The sequence below is a fragment of the Mercenaria mercenaria genome, chromosome 5 (assembly GCF_021730395.1).
Source record: "Mercenaria mercenaria strain notata chromosome 5, MADL_Memer_1, whole genome shotgun sequence".
Lineage (NCBI taxonomy): Eukaryota > Metazoa > Mollusca > Bivalvia > Venerida > Veneridae > Mercenaria > Mercenaria mercenaria.
In genome coordinates this window covers 49,560,201-49,580,190 of record NC_069365.1, presented here as the reverse complement: position 1 = coordinate 49,580,190, position 19,990 = coordinate 49,560,201, and the positions used below count along the sequence as shown (strand labels likewise).

Here is a 19,990-nt window from a genome sequence, read left to right as displayed (position 1 = left end):
CTAATTTTTTATGTAATAGATTTATGATATTTGCATCATTATATGCAATAAATTATCAACATTTCTCAGAGCAATTTGTGTCTTTTGTATTTGTACACATCTATAAATGTATTACATATCTTACAGTATGAAGCGGCATTAGCAGTTGACGCCATAGCTGTGATAGAACGGGCTCTAAAAGGCATGGTAACGGAAAACTCGAAAATATTTCAGTCTACTTTTCGACGAAAGGAGGTTTACAATAACAACCGTACAAAAGGTATTCCGTGTACAACACACCCTCCTATTCCATGGATGCATGGTGCCGCTATTATGGAACAAATAAAGAGGGTAATTTTGTAATTATATCTTGATGTCATTCTTGTAACCATATTTATTTTATTTATCAAAATGATCAGTAGAAGAGTGTTCTGTTAATAAATTGTCAGCCTTTGTTGTACATGTACGCGTATATTGACGTACAAAATATAGTCAGTTAATCAATTAATGATACAATGTATGCATGGTTTACCGTCATGTGAATTTGTGTTGCTGTTTTACAGAGTAAAGCCAAACGTTTATATTTTAAAATGACAATACGTTCGTCAGAGGTATGATCAAGTCATGTTTACCAAAATATGTTGAATAAATATATTTGACACTACTAAATGATATTTTTATGCACACTTGAACTGAAGGTAATGTAATCATGATTGATTTAGAATTAAAACTTACGGGTATATATTTTTCATTTGAAAAGTGAGTAAACAAAATGAAGTTATAACCATTCAAATTACTTAAAAAGCGAACGAAAAGAAGGGAATACAATTTGAGCTTATAGCATATAAACGAGTTTAAAATCCGAATTATACTTTAGATTCATTACGGTATCAAAGTTATGGTACGCTATATTCACATAAACAGTCGCAGAATAAAGAAAACTTGTCGCTATCATGACTTGAGAGACAAAGTTGGCCTTCTTTGTTTAACATTGAACTGTTTATCCTTGTATATACAAAATACCCTGTCTGTGATACTTGACGAGAAACAATTTTGAGCTTAAAATTAAGCTTTAAATCTGTTCGCACGTTATTTTTTCTTGTTGATAACAGGACAGTTTTGCTGTTTATAACCACAGTTCGTTAAGGGAATTTGTACGAAGACGAACTCATTTCTCATTCAGAATTGCAGAAAATGTTTGACAGCAATGTCGCGCTAATGCTTGTACCGCATGGTGCAGGGCGATAAATTCTCACATACCTTGGTTTGAATTTCATCTAAAGATTATTATTTTGCACAACGTGTCGAGAGATACATGAATTGTTTTTGTAACGCAAGCATACATTTTTTTCCAGCCAGCTTTGTTGAGTTTCGTTTCTCATTTAACGGGACATTTTGTCACAATTGATAACTTGTCTCAAGACATGTCTATGCTATGGAGTCACAGCTGATTAGTGAGTTACGTCCACCATAATTATATCATATGTATAAGAATCATGTACTGGCCTGGTACTCGCTGATTTTGTGTTTTGGGTTTTCACCATTTCGTCGAACTTCGTTCACTGGAACTCGGATAATTTGAACGCTCTCTCCACCCCGCCCCCCCCCCCTCCCCCATCCCAAAGAAAAAAGAAAACATAAAAAAAACACACAAACACCACAATTGGCTCGAATTCATCACCATGATATTCGGATATATTTGGTTCCATTTTCTGTAATTATTTAATATACAACGATAACAATACACGCTATAAGCCCCGGTTCTGATGTGTCATATCCATTTTAGTAGATATTCGAATGTAGTTTCCAGGAGATAGACTGAGGAACATTTATGCCTTAAAAACTTTACTGCCCAGTACATACAAAGTAAATTTGCACAACATTAAAATAGTTTACTATAACTTAACCGATTACTGTTTTATCTTGCTCCTGACTGTTCAAAGATGGCGTCGAATATATGTGTGTTGTCTTGCCCCTGACCGTTCCTAGTTGGCGCCCCATTTTATTTGTTTTGCCTTGCTTCTTACCGTTTCGAGATGGCGCCCCACTATGTTTTTGTTTTTTTGCCCCCTGACCTTGATTTAGTTGAAGTCCCAGTTCGCTTGTTTTGCCTTTCTTCTGGCCCTTACAAGTATGCATGTTTCTTTTCTCTTGCCCCTGACACTTACAAGTAGGAATGTTTGTTTGGACTTATCCCAGACCTTCCTAAATGGCGCCCCACTATGGGCGATTTGCCCTCGATATCTACTGTTATTTTTTATGCGTAATTTATGTATATATCCGCCATCTTCACAACTATACATTTACAACTGTAGGGCTGTGCTTTAGGGGAGGATCTCTTCTTAGAAAGTTTTCTAGTTTTCAGTTGCCTATTAATACATTTTCGTATTTATCACTGTGACATATATTTATCTTAAATAAGTTAAGAAATATAAGTTCTATGCTAGTACACCTGAAGCCATCAACTATTGTTACATATTCTTTTATGGTTCCTGTCCATAATTTTCGCTATTGATCGGTCAATAGTTCGACACCAAATTTTGCTTAGGTAAAGTCAAAACATTTAGAAAAGATATATGAAAATTTGTTTCTGATGTCACGTGTAACAAAGTAATAAAATGAACCTCGGGTAAATAGTTTTGACTGTTGACCTACAAGTCATTCAATAAGTGTATAACATATAATTATTTTAAACATGGTAACTGTGTTGAAAATATTAAACATCATTAACATGGGTAATGTGTAGAAAATGGTGTTTAAATTTCCCAATGTATAAATTTTCGAAGTTAGTTGGGAAAATGTGTTTAAATTTTTCAGATGTCAAGTTTATTAACATTAGTTTTTGTACACAGCTTACAAGAAGTATGCTCGCTTGACAACTGTGCCAAATTCCTGTGAATTCCCAGAAGAATACAAAGTAAATTGGTGACTATTAAACCAATTGCAGAATAGAAAGTCTTCAATCATTTCTTGCTTGTTTCAGAGTTTCTATCATTTGTTAAGCTATTTTTACATCGTCATCCATCTTCATTTAGGATAAATGCAGACACCGGTCCCTAAATTTATTGATGAAATGATAAGTCACTGATTTCTTTTGAAGTAGTGCTATTTTGCGTAACATTTAAAATAATATCCGCGCAGTCTGGTCAGGATCCATGCTGTTCGCTTTCAAAGCCTATTGCAATTAGAGAAACCGTTAGCGAACAGTATGGATGCGGATGCGCAGACTGGTCTGGATCCATGCTGGTCGCAAATGCACTATGTTGGTTTTCACAAGGCGCGGCTCAATGGCGCGGCTCAATGAATGATTGAAATTCATTTTCTTTTCTTGAAGATCCACTCTAAAATTCATTGATGTCATAGGTGGCGTAGTTGCCATTGTTGATTTGTTTAGTATCACCTGGCGAATTGCGTTAAATGTATTTATATCTATGTGTGTTTCCTTCTTATGTACATTCTTGGTGGATTCTAAAACTTTTCTCCTTGATAGCAGCAGCATTTTGATAAAGCTTTAAGTGTACCTGATTGCTATTACGTTGTTTGCTTACGTTTGCTTAAACATTACCCTTCTTAATTTCCAAAATGGACTGGTCCATCATTCAGTACCATTTATCATTCAAAGGGGTGTTCACTGAAAATTTACTGACTGAATAGCAAACAGTGCAGTCCATGATCACCGTGCACGGATGTGCAAGCTGATCTTGGTCTGCACTGGTCGCAATGGCAGGATCAGTTGCCGACTAATTAAATGCGATTTTTGGTAATTTTATATGAAGAGTCGGTGCGTTTTATCTACGAGCTTTGTTGAACATTTTTCAGCTTGACTTTGAAGGCCTTACTGGACGGATCAACTTTGATAGCGAGGGGTATAGACGCGATTACAAACTGGATGTTTATACTGTTGGGCTAGATACAGGACCAACAAAGGTTTGTTTTACTTAAAAAGCTTTTTTTTACATAAATATCAAGAGTGTCAAATGTAAGTGACTTTGTTATGTTCAATCTTAAATTTTGAGCTACAATTATTTTGCTTTTTTTCTTTAAAGTTAAGGGAGGGAAACATTTTTTTTTATTTTTTGTCTGCAGTATTCGAGAAAATAGGTTGCAAATGTTTCAGATTTCAAACATTTTTCATTAATTACATGAGGGGAAAATTATTTTCAAGGATGATCTAAGTTCATGCCATTAATCAACTTTACTCTCTTAAACGCATAGTGTCAGTCCAAGCTTTCTTCAAGACCGGACTGAATCATTTGTACAAACACTTCCGGTTTGGACGAGAGCTTTATGACTTTTACCTGGGACAGAATAATTTTGTTTTATTTTTATGTGTATGATTGAAAGAAGTGTATATTAGTGTCAGAAGATGATTTGTATTTATTTTTATATACAACAAACATTGGATATAAAATTAGTACCCTTGCGATGTTATAATTTATCTGATGTGGACGAGGTAGGATAAGGCTTGTTTGTTTGTTAATTTGTTTTTTAATTAAAAAAAGTGAGTGATGAAACGGGTCAATAATTGGTATTATAAGTTTATTGAAAACGTTTTACTCATATGAACAGATTGGTTCTTGGAGTCCATATGGTCAGTTTGGGAGTTTGTATGATGTTCCGGACAATACTCCGTACGACTTGAACGGAGAAAGACCCATAATTATAACAAGTATAGAAGTAAGTGGTAGTTACATTGGTTTGGAAAAGACCTATAGTAAATGCAAGCATAATAAAAAGTTTTATTGAACAAGAAAACACCCGTTTTCATTACAAGTAAGATGTAAGAAGACCCTTTGGAAACAGGGAACGCATTGGAGTAGAATACGGTTGAAACTTGAATTGGTATCACAATTCCAAGTATTTTACTTCGAAATAACCGAAATTTGACTTAAAATGATATTTTGTTCACGTGTTTTTGGGACGGGACTCGAAAATGTCTCTTAAGTATCCAGAATTTTAGATATTAAAGCGAGTTCGAGATATCGAGTTCCAAATGTAATAGCAGACTCGGTTTAATTAAATCTGTTTGTTAGAAGTAATGATTTATATGCAACATCTCTTATGCCCACCTTGCACTGGCTTAAACCGAGTTCAAATATAATGAAATTGAATGAAATTCACGACACCAAAAGATCAGAAAGTATATCTGTAACAAGGTTAGATTCTGCCACTACAAGCCTTGATTACGAATACGGATATGATTAGGTCGAATGTACAGTGCTTACACAAAATATCATTCTAAAATTAAATGTTTTGCATACTCCAGTGATAAGATTATATTTTACATTTAAGTCGGCGCCATTTTTGATGATAAAGAAGCCAGATAAGAATGGAAAGCCTTTGTTAGGGAATGACAGATTTGAAGGTAATTAAATAAAATTGATAGAAGGACTTGGTAATGTTATATTTATATTTATATTAAAATTTGATAACGCGCAAAAACATTATGAAAATCGTCCGGATGATAGTAAAATCAAGATAGTGGTCATGATAATGACAAACGGTAATTTCCGTTGAATCACGTTTTTTCCGTACGTGATTTCGGCATTTTCCGGTTGTCGTTGAAACAATTACTCGTAAAGGCTAGATTTAAAGCCAAAGAATGCCGAAACAGCAGACGAGAATATACGAAATTGCACGGAAATTGCCGAATGTCATTACGGGCTCATTACAGGTTTGAAGGTGGTTTAGCAAATTCCATAAAATGACTTGTTTGTGTTATATTTAATTCAGTTTTATTTCCAATTAATTGTGAAAACGCGGTAAAAATGTGAATATCACTTACTAAACGTGATAACGCGGGAAAAAATGTGAAAATCTTCAGAAAAAAGAGAAAGAATTGAAATACTCATAACATTTGTCATTTGGTCATTACTAGATCTATGATTGTCAAAAATAATTTCACATATTTAAAATATACGTTGTATTGTTTCAATATTTTGAAGAAGTTTATAATCAAATTGAAAGCTTGTTCACCTTTGCAAAGTTTTAAAATGCAACCTCTTTGTTTACAGGATATGTTAAAGATCTTGCTGAAAAAATTAGTGAGAAATATAAATTTGAATACGAAATAAGACTGGTGAATGACAGTAGGTATGGAGCTTTTGTCAAGAAAAATGGCACGTGGGACGGTATGATTGGTGAGCTAATACGGCACGTAAGTACGAGAATGATAAATAATTCAACTTCTTTGATCATGTTCTGTCTTCTATTCATTTGACAATGATCTGTAATATGACTGGAGTTCGTCAGATTCATATAAGTATGATATAGCCAAATAACTTACATTGTTTAACTGCTTGATAGCTTGAACGAAAGCACAACCGAAGAACCTATTACCAGGATAACAGACGTCTATAACTGCCTGACAGCTAAATCGAAAACACAGCTCAATAAAGCAATATTTGGAAAGAAGACGTCTTTCTGTTTGATAGATGGAACGTAAGCACAAGCCAATAGAGCATTTTCTGGACAGAGGACATTTGACTTTATTATACCTCACTTTTGTCTACAATAATAAAATCCTATTACCCGAGAACGAGATATTTTGACTATCAAATACATTTTGAACCTTTTTGACACGTGACCAAGCGAATGACTGTCAGGTCATGTGACCGCACTGATATTTTGAATGTCATTTAAGGGCAAATAACTGCGCCAATTTTTTTAGCCAAATCGTGAAATGATTGCCTCCCTTGTATACATATAGTAGTGACGTCATTATTCAATGTGTACACAGACGATTCAGATGGCAGTAAACAAAAGAATTAAAAACATTTTAAACTTTTGTATGTACTTAATTTTGTTCGGTATAATAAAATAAATATCATATGGCAGCGTGTGTGACATTGATATTGTCATCCCTCGAAACAGAATGTCACCACTCGGCTTTCGCCTCGGGTTGACAATATTAATGTCACACACACTGTCATATGATATTTATATAATATGACAGGCGTCATAAGACTGTTTGACGTTAGAATTGACGTCACAGTTTTATCTCATCGGTCAGCACGTTAACCGTTGTTTATCGAAGAATATTCAACGCTTGACCTACTTTTTTTGTTAAAAGCAATCGGACCATGTTAGATTATATATTTTAGCGTTGCCAGATTCATACTGTATTTGTGAAAAAATAAATCATACAAGGACACGATCGATTTCGTAGATCTGTAACTTTTTCTGGCCTCCAAAATAGCAAAGTTGCTGTTTTTAAATGCGAATGCACAGTATACTATTTACCAATCACATTGGGCTTACCAAAACATTTCTGATATGTCAGTATTGCATAAGTTTTTTAATAGTTAAATCCCACATTTATCTATGTGTTTATTTTGACACCACCTTTTTATTATTCCAGGAAGCTGACATTTGTATTGCACCGTTAACAATTACATACGATAGGGAAAAGGTTGTAGATTTCTCGAAACCTTTTATGAATTTTGGCATCAGTATAATGATTAAGAAACCAGAAATTATGAAACCAGGCGTGTTTTCTTTCATGGAACCACTGGAGGCCAAAATTTGGATCTGTGTTGTGTTTGCGTACAGTTCCGTTAGTGTGGGGCTGTTTTTGGTTGGTCGGTTTAGCCCGTTTGAGTGGAATTCGTCAAACAGCGGGCCAATAGGAGACCATTTTGGAATCCTCAACTCTCTCTGGTTTGCTATGGGTGCCCTTATGTTACAAGGAAGCGACTCATGTCCTAGGTATGTCAAAATGATTACAGAATTAAATATTATTGTAAATGGCAAAAGTTTTACCAGCATTGTACATCTGTTGCCTTTCTTTTCATTGAAATTACAAACTCACTGCTTTGTTTGCTTAGAGATTTATAGCCGTCACGTAAACACTGTAGATAATGTTAATTAGGTGAGGTCAAGCAAGATTTGCCTTTACCGTGAGAAAACATCTTGGTAATTGCAAGATTTTTTTTAGGAATAAGAAGAATAGTTTAATTCATAAATTAAGGACTTGAGCCATTATGGTTCCTCGTCCACAAATCTGTTACACTGTAATACAAGGCCAAAACATGTATACATATGAATATTTTGTAATTAAGGATTAACAGAAATAATATTGTTGACTGTATCATTGCATATAACATCAAAACATCTTCATAAAATATTTTTCGTAGCAGTACAACTATATATATATAGTTATGCGTAGTAAATCTATTTCGAACTTACAATCACAAAATATTATTTTTTACATCATCATCATTTTTATTTTCAACAGCAATTTAATGATAAGAAATCACTATGATAAAGGTCTATTTTTGCCTAATCAGAATATGGTCATGTTTCATAAAGATAGTTTAATCTTTTTCATTAAAATTATGACTGTCCTCATCATTTTGCAGGTCATTCTCTGGACGTGTTATAGGCACAGTGTGGTGGTTTTTCGTCTTGATCATTATATCTTCATACACTGCCAATTTAGCTGCCTTCCTCACTATAGAGCGGATGCATGTACCAATCGAGTCCGCAGACGATCTCTCAATGCAGACAGATATAAAATATGGAATTCTAGGATCGGGCTCCACCAGGGAATTTTTTAAAGTAACACTATCTTACTGACCATTACATTTTGTTATTTCACCAAAGCGTATACATACATTTTATTAGGAACATGTACTACAAAGCAAATTCGTTTGCTATACTGCTCTGAAATTTTTTATTATGTACATTGCATGAATTTAACATACACTCGTAGCTTTTACCTTTACAACAATCTATAAATTATTCAGTCATTAAAAGCACAAATGCATAAATAAAACATAGTCTGCAAGGCCTCACTTTAAGACAAAAATATCAAATGTTAATATTTACATTCGCCCCACTCTTTTCCATTGAAAATAATGACGTTCATTTCGTATGAATAGATAAAGGAAAGGCGCGAAAGTTAGAGATAACGGGCCGCTGTTTTGACGACGTCCGCATACAGTCAGGGAGAACGTTCCTTAGATGACGTCGCAGCTGTTCCGTCTGGTGAACAGAATGGTCGGGAAGCTGATTTTAATGTTAAATGCAACAAAATGTGTGAAATTTATAATATAATCTTGTTTACAAGTGGAAAGGAAATATAATGTAAATATAAGAAATGAAACTTGCTCACACAAACTACATTAGCAGCCGGAGAATGCCGAAGTGGCATCGGGAGATTACGTATCTCACGTAAATTGCCGATTGTCGTAGTGGGTCCATCATCTATATTTAGTAATAAATAATACAGTGTTTCTTAATGATATTCTATTAGGCTGCTAAATAAGTTATATTCCAATTTTGAGATCAAAGGTCATAGCGCAATTTTTTCATATTTTCCGGTTTTAGAACTCAAAAGTGCCTGTGTATGAACGGATGTGGAATTACATGTCTGCTAATCCATCTGTGTTTGTAAAGAGTAACGTAGAAGGGATTGAAAGAGTGAAGAAATCAAAAGGGAAGTATGCTTATCTGCTGGAATCTCCATTGAACGAATACGAAAATAGCAAAGAACCTTGTGACACAATGAAAGTTGGACCAAACCTGAATTCAAAAGGATACGGAATCGCTACTCGAAAATATTCACCGTTGAGGTTTGAATAGTCATGCATAATTGCATCTTTTTTCAATATTTTACCAAGCCTATTATGTTAGCTTATCTTCACCGCATCGAATATATTTAATACTTTGATCTAGAATTGCTATTATTCGTTTTCTTCATTTTTTTTCGAACTGATGAAATGAGAATTTAGGCAATTTCACGAGACATGAATACCATTTTATTAGATGAAATGTATGATTTTTTTAGAAGACCATTGAAATGGCAAAAATTAGTTAAGCAGTATATCAAATATCTTTTGGAAGATTGACCTAAATGAAACCCATGGCGGAATAAATGACTGTAATGAAATTAATAGGGGCAGTATATGTACATATGTCACAGGGTAAATTGTATTTTACAGTGACCAGATGAATCTGGCGGTACTGATGTTAATGGAAGATGGTACATTACCAAAGCTACAGAGGACATGGTGGAAAGATAAAGGAGTTTGTGCCATTAGTTCCGTGAGTGTAACGACATTTAGCGGAAGAAATTTGAAAACACAGCGTAACGTTTAAATAAACTCATTAGGTGGGATAGATTCATACAACACTGTGCGTCCCGATCATGTATTCGGTATACCGAAATGTGCCATGATGTTTCGAATAAGGCTATTCGGCTTGTCCCTCATACGTACCGAACTGATGCGCTCGCAATTAGCCCGACTGAAACCAGTACAAACGGGCGAAATCGGTGTACCGGGCGAAATCGGGATGCACAGTCGAACCCACCTATTGTTATGCCGTTGAGGTCACAGGTTCGAACCACTTCCCGGTTACACATGCGTTATCCTTTCTGCAGATACGTAACAAGTTCCAATGGTGTGAAGTCGATATTTATTAATTTAGATATTTCAGGAAATTCAAGGCAGTTTCCGTAACCACTATATCATTGATGCCCCTTTTTTAAAGAAATGATTTAATCTTAGCTTCACTGTAAAAACTACGTGTTTCATTTGCCCATAGTCATATTCTCGTACATTTGAACAGTTTCAAATGTCTTAAGTAAATAAGTTCATGAAGTTAGAAACTAATTCTTGACAAAAAATTTAAACGTCACAAATGTTTCTATATGTGTTTGCAGGATTCTTCTGGTAAACGGGAACTTTCTCTGAGCAATGTTGCCGGTATATTTTATATTCTTGTCGGCGGACTTGCGGTGGCCGTGATCATAGCCAGTATAGAATTTCTATGCACAAAAACCAAGTTTTTAGAAAAGGTATGACTTGTATTTGTCTTGTTATCAATATACAAACAGATGCCTATCTTGTATTTTGAACACATGCATTTATTGCAGAAAATTTTGCCAACCATTGCAATGGACAACTGTCTTTATCTTATTATAAATGTACAGACAGATGCGTATCTTGTATTTTGTACATATGCATTTATTGTAAATATTTTGCCAGCCTTTTGACCAACCTTACACGAGTTATACTAGAGCAAATTGAAAACAAAATTTTATAAATCAGTAAACTAATATTCATTTATGAAGAATACGAAGAGTACGTGACATGGTTTGACACATTACCGAATTCAAGATTTATCTTATTTATTATCACAATAAGTTACATAAAAAAATAAAATATGTCATTTTATTTTTCATCATAGAACAACAGTTCTATCCTTTAGAATATCTGTCATTTCATCTTTCATCAAAGAACAACAATTCTATCCTTTAGAATATCTGCCAATTCATCTTTCGTCGTAGAACAACAACTCTATCCTTTAGAATATCTGCCATTTCATCTTTCGTCGTAGAACAACAATTCTATCCTTTAGAATATCTGCCATTTCATCTTTCGTCGTAGAACAACAATTCTATCCTTTAGAATATCTGCCATTTTCATCTTTCGTCGTAGAACAACAACTCTATCCTTTAGAATATCTGCCATTTCATCTTTCGTCGTAGAACAACAACTCTATCCTTTAGAATATCTGCCATTTTCATCTTTCGTCATAGAACAACAATTCTATCTTTCAGAATATCTGCCATTTCATCTTTCGCCATAGAACAACAATTCTATCCTTTAGAATATCTGCCATTTCATCTTTCGTCAAAGAACAACAATTCTATCCCTTAGAATATCTGCCATTTCATCTTTCGTCATAGAACAACCTTTAGAATATCTGCCATTTCATCTTTCGTCATAAAACAACAATTCTATCCTTTAGAGTATCTGCCATTTTCATCTTTCGTCATAGAACAACAATTCTATCCTTTAGAATATCTGCCAGTTCATCTTTCGTCGTAGAACAACAATTCTATCCTTTAGAATATCTGCCAGTTCATCTTTCGTCGTAGAACAACAATTCTATCCTTTAGAGTATCTGCCATTTCATCTTTCGTCATAGAACAACAATTCTATCCTTTAGAATATCTGCCATTTCATCTTTCGTCATAGAACAACAATTCTATCCTTTAGAATATCTGCCATTTCATCTTTCGTCATAGAACAACAATTTTCCTGTAAAATATCTAAATTGAGTCGAAACTTTATCATTGGTTTTAGCATTTCCTAAACCGCTTAATTTGGCTCTATATGTGAGGATCGGTTTCAATAAATACACGTTATTTATCGTTTATTTCGGAGAAAGCGTTAACAAATACAGTTAAAACTCGATATCCCGAGCTAGCTTATCTCAAAATTCAGGCTGTCTTGAAGACATTTTAAAGACTTGTCCACAAAGGAGCCGTGCCATGAGAAAACCAACATAGTGGCTTTGTGACCAGCATGGATCCAGATCAGCCTGCGCATCCGCGCAGTCTGGTCAGGATCCATGCTGTTCACTGAAGGTTTCTCTAATTGCAGTAGGCTATAAAAGCGAACAGCATAGATCCTGACCAGACTGCGCGGATGCGCAGGCTGGTCAGGATCCATGCTGGTCGCAAAGCCACTATGTTGGTTTTCCCATTGCGTGGCTCAAATATCATTTTATCAACGAATTTCGGTTACCTCGAAGTAAAACGCTCGATTCCTTAGAATTCGAGATAACCGAATTTCAACTGTACTGTAATCTAAATACATAAACAGGCTGGTAAAGACTTTTATGATAAATGCAAATGTAAAAATTAACGCAGATGTGACTGGGCAAAGGTCGTGTTAATGATATGTTTAATTAAAGCTATGACGATAACGAAATAGCTTAAATTGTAATATTTGTTCTTGTTAGACACTGTCCAACTTAAGTAACATGTTTGCAATAACGCAATTATTTAAGCAGTGAAGTGCAAATTATTCTTAATACAGGCTAATGACATTTAAAAGGTTAGTTCAAACTGATTCTTTTCTCGTGTTAACCAAATTTAAAAAAGCATGAAAGAATGTTTGTTCTTATGCCACACTTCCTCATAAAGCTTGGAAGTTATTGCAATAAATCATTCAGATAATTATGATTTTATTTTAAAATCACATCGTCTAGTAATTTCCCACATGTAAAGTTATATCTAAATTACTTTCCAAGTTGACATCTCTTTTGGGAGTAATAACGAATACTTCAATAATGATATTAATATTGTATAAAGTACACAAGTTATGAGAAACTATTTAAAGAACAATTTTAAATCATTTTCTAACTTCATTCCAAAAGACGTGTCTGTCCTAATTTTTCGCTGTTATTTTCAGTAATTACATTACATTTTTGAAGTACATGCATCTGCAACGCTAGCTTGAATGTTATACAGACTATTGTGATCTATATTCTTAACGAAGGACTGATTTAAACGTGTCGTCGTTTTCTTAACAAAGGACTGTAATTGAAATATGTCGTCATTTCCTTAATCAAGGACTATAATTGAAATGTATCGTCATTTTTTTTAATCAAGGACCGCAATGGAAATGCGTCATCATTTTTTCCAACAAGACCGTACTCGAAATGTTTCATCATTTTCGTAACCAAGGACCGTAATTGAAATGTTTCATCATTTTCTCCTTCAAAGACCGTAATTGAAATGTTTCAGCATTTTCGTTACCAAGGACCGTAATTGAAATGTTTCATCATTTTCTCCATCAAAAACCGTAATTGAAATGTTTCATCATTTTCTCCATCAAGGACTGTTATTGAAATATTTTAGCATTTTCTACTTCAAGGACCGTAATTGAAATGCTTCGTCATTTTCTCCATCAAAGACCGTTATTGAAATGTTTCAGCATTTTCTCCATCAAAGACCGTTATTGATATGTTTCATCATTTTCTCCATCAAAGACCGTTATTGAAATGTTTAAGCATTTTCTCCATCAAGGACTGTTATTGAAATATTTTAGCATTTTCTCCATCAAGGACCGTTATTGAAACGTTTCAGCATTTTCTCCATCAAGGACCCTTATTGAAAGTTTCAGCATTTTCTCCATCAAGGACTGTTATTGAAATGTTTCAGCATTTTCTCCATCAAGGACTGTTATTGAAATCTTTTAGCATTTTCTCCATCAAGGACTGTTATTGAAATGTTTTAGCATTTTCTCCTTCAAGGACCGTAATTGAAATGTTTCATCATTTTCTCCATCAAGGACCGTTATTGAAATGTCTCAGCATTTTCTCCATCAAGGACCGTTATTGAAATGTTTTAGCATTTTCTCCATCAAGGACCGTTATTGAAATGTTTCAGCATTTTCTCCATCAAGGACCGTTATTGAAATATTTTAGCATTTTCTCCTTTAAGGACCGTAATTGAAATGTTTCATCATTTTCTCCATCAAGGGCCGTTATTGAAATGTCTCAGCATTTTCTCCATCAAGGACCGTTATTGAAATGTTTTAGCATTTTCTCCGTCAAGGACAGTTATTGAAATGTTTCAGCATTTTCTCCATCAAGGACCGTTATTGAAATATTTTAGCATTTTCTCCTTTAAGGACCGTAATTGAAATGTTTCATCATTTTCTCCATCAAGGACCGTTATTGAAATGTTTCAGCATTTTCTCCATCAAAGACTGTTATTGAAATGTTTTAGCATTTTCTCCTTCAAGGACTGTTATTGAAATCTTTCAGCATTTTCTCCATCAAGGACCGTTATTGAAATGTTTTAGCATTTTCTCCTTCAAGGACCGCTATTGAAATGTTTCAGAATTTTCTTCATCAAGGACCGTTATTGAAATGTTTCATCATTTTCTCCATCAAGGACCGTTATTGAAATGTTTCAGCATTTTCTCCATCAAGGACCGTTATTGAAATCTTTTAGCATTTTCTCCATCAAGGACTGTTATTGAAATGTTTTAGCATTTTCTCCTTCAAGGACCGTAATTGAAATGTTTCATCATTTTCTCCATCAAGGACCGTTATTGAAATGTCTCAGCATTTTCTCCATCAAGGACCGTTATTGAAATGTTTTAACATTTTCTCCATCAAGGACCGTTATTGAAATCTTTCAGCATTTTCTCCATCAAGGACCGTTATTGAAATATTTTAGCATTTTCTCCTTTATGGACCGTAATTGAAATGTTTCATCATTTTCTCCATCAAGGGCCGTTATTGAAATGTCTCAGCATTTTCTCCATCAAGGACCGTTATTGAAATGTTTTAGCATTTTCTCCTTCAAGGACCGTTATTGAAATGTTTCAGCATTTTCTCCATCAAGGAAAGTTATTGAAATGTCTCAGCATTTTCTCCATCAAGGACCGTTATTGAAATGTTTCAGCATTTTCTCCTTCAAGGACCGTTATTGAAATGTTTCAGCATTTTCTCCATCAAGGACTGTTATTGAAATGTTTTAGCATTTTCTCCATCAAGGACCGTTATTGAAACGTTTCAGCATTTTCTCCATCAAGGACCGTTATTGAAACGTTTCATCATTTTCTCCATCAAGGACCCTTATTGAAATCTTTCAGCATTTTCTCCATCAAGGACCGTTATTGAAACGTTTCAGCATTTTCTCCATCAAGGACCGTTATTGAAACGTTTCATCATTTTCTCCATCAAGGACCCTTATTGAAATCTTTCAGCATTTTCTCCATCAAGGACCGTTATTGAAACGTTTTAGCATTTTCTCCTTCAAGGACCGTTATTGAAACGTTTCAGCATTTTCTCCATCAAAGACCGTTATTGAAATGTTTCAGCATTTTCTCCATCAAGGACTGTTATTGAAATATTTTAGCATTTTCTCCTTCAAGGACCGTAATTGAAATGTTTCATCATTTTCTCCATCAAGGACCGTTATTGAAATGTCTCAGCATTTTCTCCATCAAGGACCGTTATTGAAATGTTTCAGCATTTTCTCCATCAAGGACCGTTATTGAAATGTTTCAGTATTTTCTCCATCAAGGACTGTTATTTGAAATGTTTTAGCATTTTCTCCATCAAGGACCGTTATTGAATTTTTTCAAATTGTTATCATATGTTTTCTTACATATGTCAAATACTTAATTTGAGAAAATTCATGATATAGTGATTCGACCCAATGCTATCTTATATGACCGCGTACTTGTACCTTAACAAACAAGATATATTCTCATCTAACTGATTATTATTTGAAACCACGAAACGAATCCACTACTTTGGATAATATTTATATTTGTTGAAAGTAGAATTATATATGTTGTAGGAAACGTATTTATAACTGCAAAAATATACTTCAATACTGCTTACAGACATCGTATATCAAGGCAACTGAAACTGTCACAACATTGCTCAATAATGCAACAATGGATAGAGAAAATGGTGACATCGGAAATGACCATTCAAATAACACAACAAATTATAGTGAAAAACAAGAGTCAACGGTAAGTATAACATAATTGCTTCGACTCCTTTGAAATTTAATTGATTTCTCTATCAATTTAACCGTCATTAGGAAAACACTTGCTGGTGTTAGCTTTACACAAACTGTACTTTCTGGTGTACAATTTATAAACTAAGACCAGTAATTGTCCGACGCCTTCGTTGCCGTTGTCGATTTGTTTTCATTTTTGTTGGCTTTAATCTCGCACCGACAAAATAATAGGTCATGATGCGACTTTCCATTTTTGCCATTTTGTGTATTGTTTTATCACGGGCGGAACCTGGGTAGAATCACCGAACATCCGTAAGCCAGCTGGCTGGTTTTCTCACATGAAAAATTCAGTGCCTCGAGTGAGGCTTGAACTCACATTTATGAGGGTCAGGTGATTTGAAGTCAGCGACTTCAACCACTCGGCCACGGAGACCCCTGCAGTTGTCGGGGATTGCTGCAAACACAATCTTGTTTACCCAGCTTTGCTTTCCACAGTGTTTACTTTACCTGTGTTAAAAACTAACTAGTATATGTGTTCTAACCTCAGACATCATTGTATTTAACAAACAATTTCTCTTACATTTCAGTTTAATTATGCCGCACCACCACCATGTATAGGATTTGAACATTTTACACAAGGCCAAACAGAATTGTGATACATTTTTATTACCTTTGGATACCCTTTATAAATTTCTTAGAAGTGCACATATTAATATCATACAACAACGAAGATCAGAAGCGACAGAAGTATTGCCAGAAGTTTGAACCCGTGTCAGTGATGGTGCGGGCAAATTTAGGAGTAATCGTTTTGTCATAAGAGTTACATCTCATGTTGGTGCCATTGTATGCCCTTGCATGATACCCATATTGGGAACAAAACGCTCAAATAAACAGCTAACCTTTCTCTTTGATATGAACTGGGTTTAAACTGGATATATAAACTGATTATAAGATGGATATAAAATAGATATAAACTGGAAAAACTATTCCATGTTTAGTTCATTCAGAGTAACAAATTAGACTACTGCTGCATGTCAAATGAATTGTATAAGGTCATGATTGACGACGGTTATTACAATGAATGACTTCGTCTAAGAGTAGTGCAACGTGTTATGCATGTGCTACACTATGTCTGATTATAATATTTACACAGTTCAGGTTTCACCGAGTGTTTTAGTGAGAGATGTAGAAAATACTTAAATACAGAGTCCCAAGGTTCGGTGTCAGTGACATTGTATCTTAACGCGAGATGTACAGAATACTTATCCGACACAGATTCCTAAGGTTCGTTGTCAGCGACACTGTATCTGAGTTCGAGATGTACAGAATACTTTTCCGACACAGTGTCCCAAGGTTCGTTGTCAGTGACATTGTTTCTTGGTTCGAGATGTACAGAATACTGATATCGTATCAAAGTACGAGATTTACAAAATACTTAGCGAACACAGTGTCCAAAGGTTCGTTGTCAGTGACATTGTATCTTAGTTCGAGATGTACAGAATACATTTCCGACACAGTGTCCCAAGGTTCGATGTCAGTGACATTGTATCTTAGTGTGAGATGTACAGAATACTTTTCCAACACAGAGTCCCAAGGTTCGTTGTCAGTGACATTGTATCTTAGTGTGAGATGTACAGAATACTTATCGGACACAGTGTCCCATGGTTCGATGTCAGCGACATTGTATCTTGGTTCGAGATGTACAGAATACTTTTCAAACACAGAGCCCAAAAGTTCGTTGTCAGCGACATTGTATCTTAGTTCGAGATGTACAGAACACTTTTCCAACACAGAGTCAAAAGGTTCGTTGTCAGCGACATTTTATCTTGGTTCGAAATGTACAGAATACTTTTCCAACACAGAGCCCAAAGGTTCGTTGTCAGCGACAATGTATCTTAATTCGAGATGTACAAAATACTTTTCCAATACAGAGTCCCAAGGTTCGTTGTCAGCGACATTGTATCTTGGTTCGAGATGTACAGAATACTTTTCCAACACAGAGTCCCAAGGTTCGTTGTCAGCAACATTGTATCTTAGTTCGAGATGTACAGAATACTTTTCCAACACAGAGTCCCAAGGTTCGTTGTCAGCGACATTTTATCTTGGTTCGAGATGTACAGAATACTTATCCGACACAACGTTCCAAGCTTGGATGTCAGCGACATTGTATCTTAGTTCGAGATGAACAGAATACTTATCCGACACAGCGTCCCAAGATTCGATTTCAGTGACATTGTATCTTAGTTCGAGATGTACAGAATACTGATATCGTATTAAAGTACGAGATTTACAAAATACTTAGCGAACAAGTCCCAAGGTTCGATGTCAATGGCACGATATCTTAGTGCGAGATGTACGGAAAACTTATCAGCCACAGCGTCCAACGCTTACATGTCGACAAGAACTCATCCTTATGTAAGGTGTACACTGTAGTTAGTCTGGGAAGCCGTTGATAATATTTGTGCTTTGTCAGAAGAAATAATACATCAATGCATTAAAGATCCGACCTAATTTGCGCTAATTAGTGTTAACTGGCATTCATCGAGTTTCTGATATTATTAACAATGTCAATTTGCAGGTAGAAAAAAGTTAGAAATTGTCAGACTGGATTCCCAGGCTACACTGTAGTGTTAGAAAACCGATTACAACTAGACGACATAAATTTCTAAGATAGCACGGTTGTGTTATGCTAAGACAATTGAAGGGATAAGTACGGAATTATTATACTGCACTTTGTGAGGAAATAGGATCGAAACTTATTCAGGGCGTAAACGACGTTATGTGGGTGGAGGACCGAAAGTGTCAGCGAGACACGGGCAATAAATCCTTAGATATGTTATATTTTACTAAATAAACGAGAAGCTAATACTCCTGGACCTTACAGTACAATGGTGTACGTTTATCCTCCACCCCAGTTATTACCATTCTGTTAGCGTTTCTTACCTTATTTAAAGTAAACCATTGATCTGTAGTAACATGTACCATAAATTAGAACGTTATAATATTATGCTAGTAACTGATATCACTCAGGAAAACTGAAATTAGTCGTTTTGCTTTAGTGTTAGATCAAAACTCGTGTACCTTTCAGCAAACGCAACTAGATGCAGTATTTTATTGTAAACTTAGATGTTCATAAGGAAATATGTGATTTGACCTTTCATACTTTCATATGAAATTAACTCGTGTTTCTTTAGCTTCATGTTTCTCTTGCTCCATGTTTTAGTAATGTTTTGTGATACTTCTTGAACGATACTTCTTGAACATGCAGATATTTACAGCTTTAATAAGAGACAAGAACAAAGCATTTTTCAAAATTAAGGTTTTTTCATCTTCTTCTACTTTATATACTTGAAGTCATTCTGTATCCATTTTGTTTGTCTTTCAGCAAATGTATTAACAATTGTTATACATTCATGCTGAAGCATAATTTACCGTTTTCTATACCCACTTGCGTTCAAATTCGTACTAAAAGGTATGGACGTTTTAAAACCACACTCGGAACATGTATTGAAGAAAATATATAAACTGATGGTACCCTATAATAAATCATTTACATAAGTTTATAGATCAAATGTTTCACGATCTGATATATAAAATACAATAGGTAACAGAACTTAATATGTTGCAAAGGGTTATAAATAAAACTGTTCATAGGATAGAACAAAGGTATGCTAAGAACTACATAACGTTAGCATGTATAATCCCTAATGGTAAAATAGGTTGCAC

The 19,990-nt window shown here is 34.8% G+C and overlaps 1 protein-coding gene across 1 annotated transcript in view; it reads left to right on the top strand.

Annotated features, from left to right (window-relative positions):
* LOC123557093 (glutamate receptor 3-like) overlaps nt 1-17,199 on the top strand; it is a 66,275-nt gene extending 49,076 nt beyond the window's left edge. Inside the window, exons 7-18 of the mRNA XM_045348325.2 lie at nt 127-330; nt 3,799-3,906; nt 4,549-4,656; nt 5,272-5,344; nt 5,994-6,136; nt 7,340-7,686; nt 8,340-8,538; nt 9,310-9,554; nt 9,924-10,026; nt 10,646-10,780; nt 16,143-16,274; nt 16,852-17,199. Coding sequence (XP_045204260.2) covers nt 127-330; nt 3,799-3,906; nt 4,549-4,656; nt 5,272-5,344; nt 5,994-6,136; nt 7,340-7,686; nt 8,340-8,538; nt 9,310-9,554; nt 9,924-10,026; nt 10,646-10,780; nt 16,143-16,274; nt 16,852-16,920 — 1,866 coding nt within the window. The 3' untranslated portion in view covers nt 16,921-17,199. The remainder of the gene's footprint in view (nt 1-126; nt 331-3,798; nt 3,907-4,548; nt 4,657-5,271; nt 5,345-5,993; nt 6,137-7,339; nt 7,687-8,339; nt 8,539-9,309; nt 9,555-9,923; nt 10,027-10,645; nt 10,781-16,142; nt 16,275-16,851) is intronic.
* Nucleotides 17,200-19,990: the final 2,791 nt, after the last annotated feature.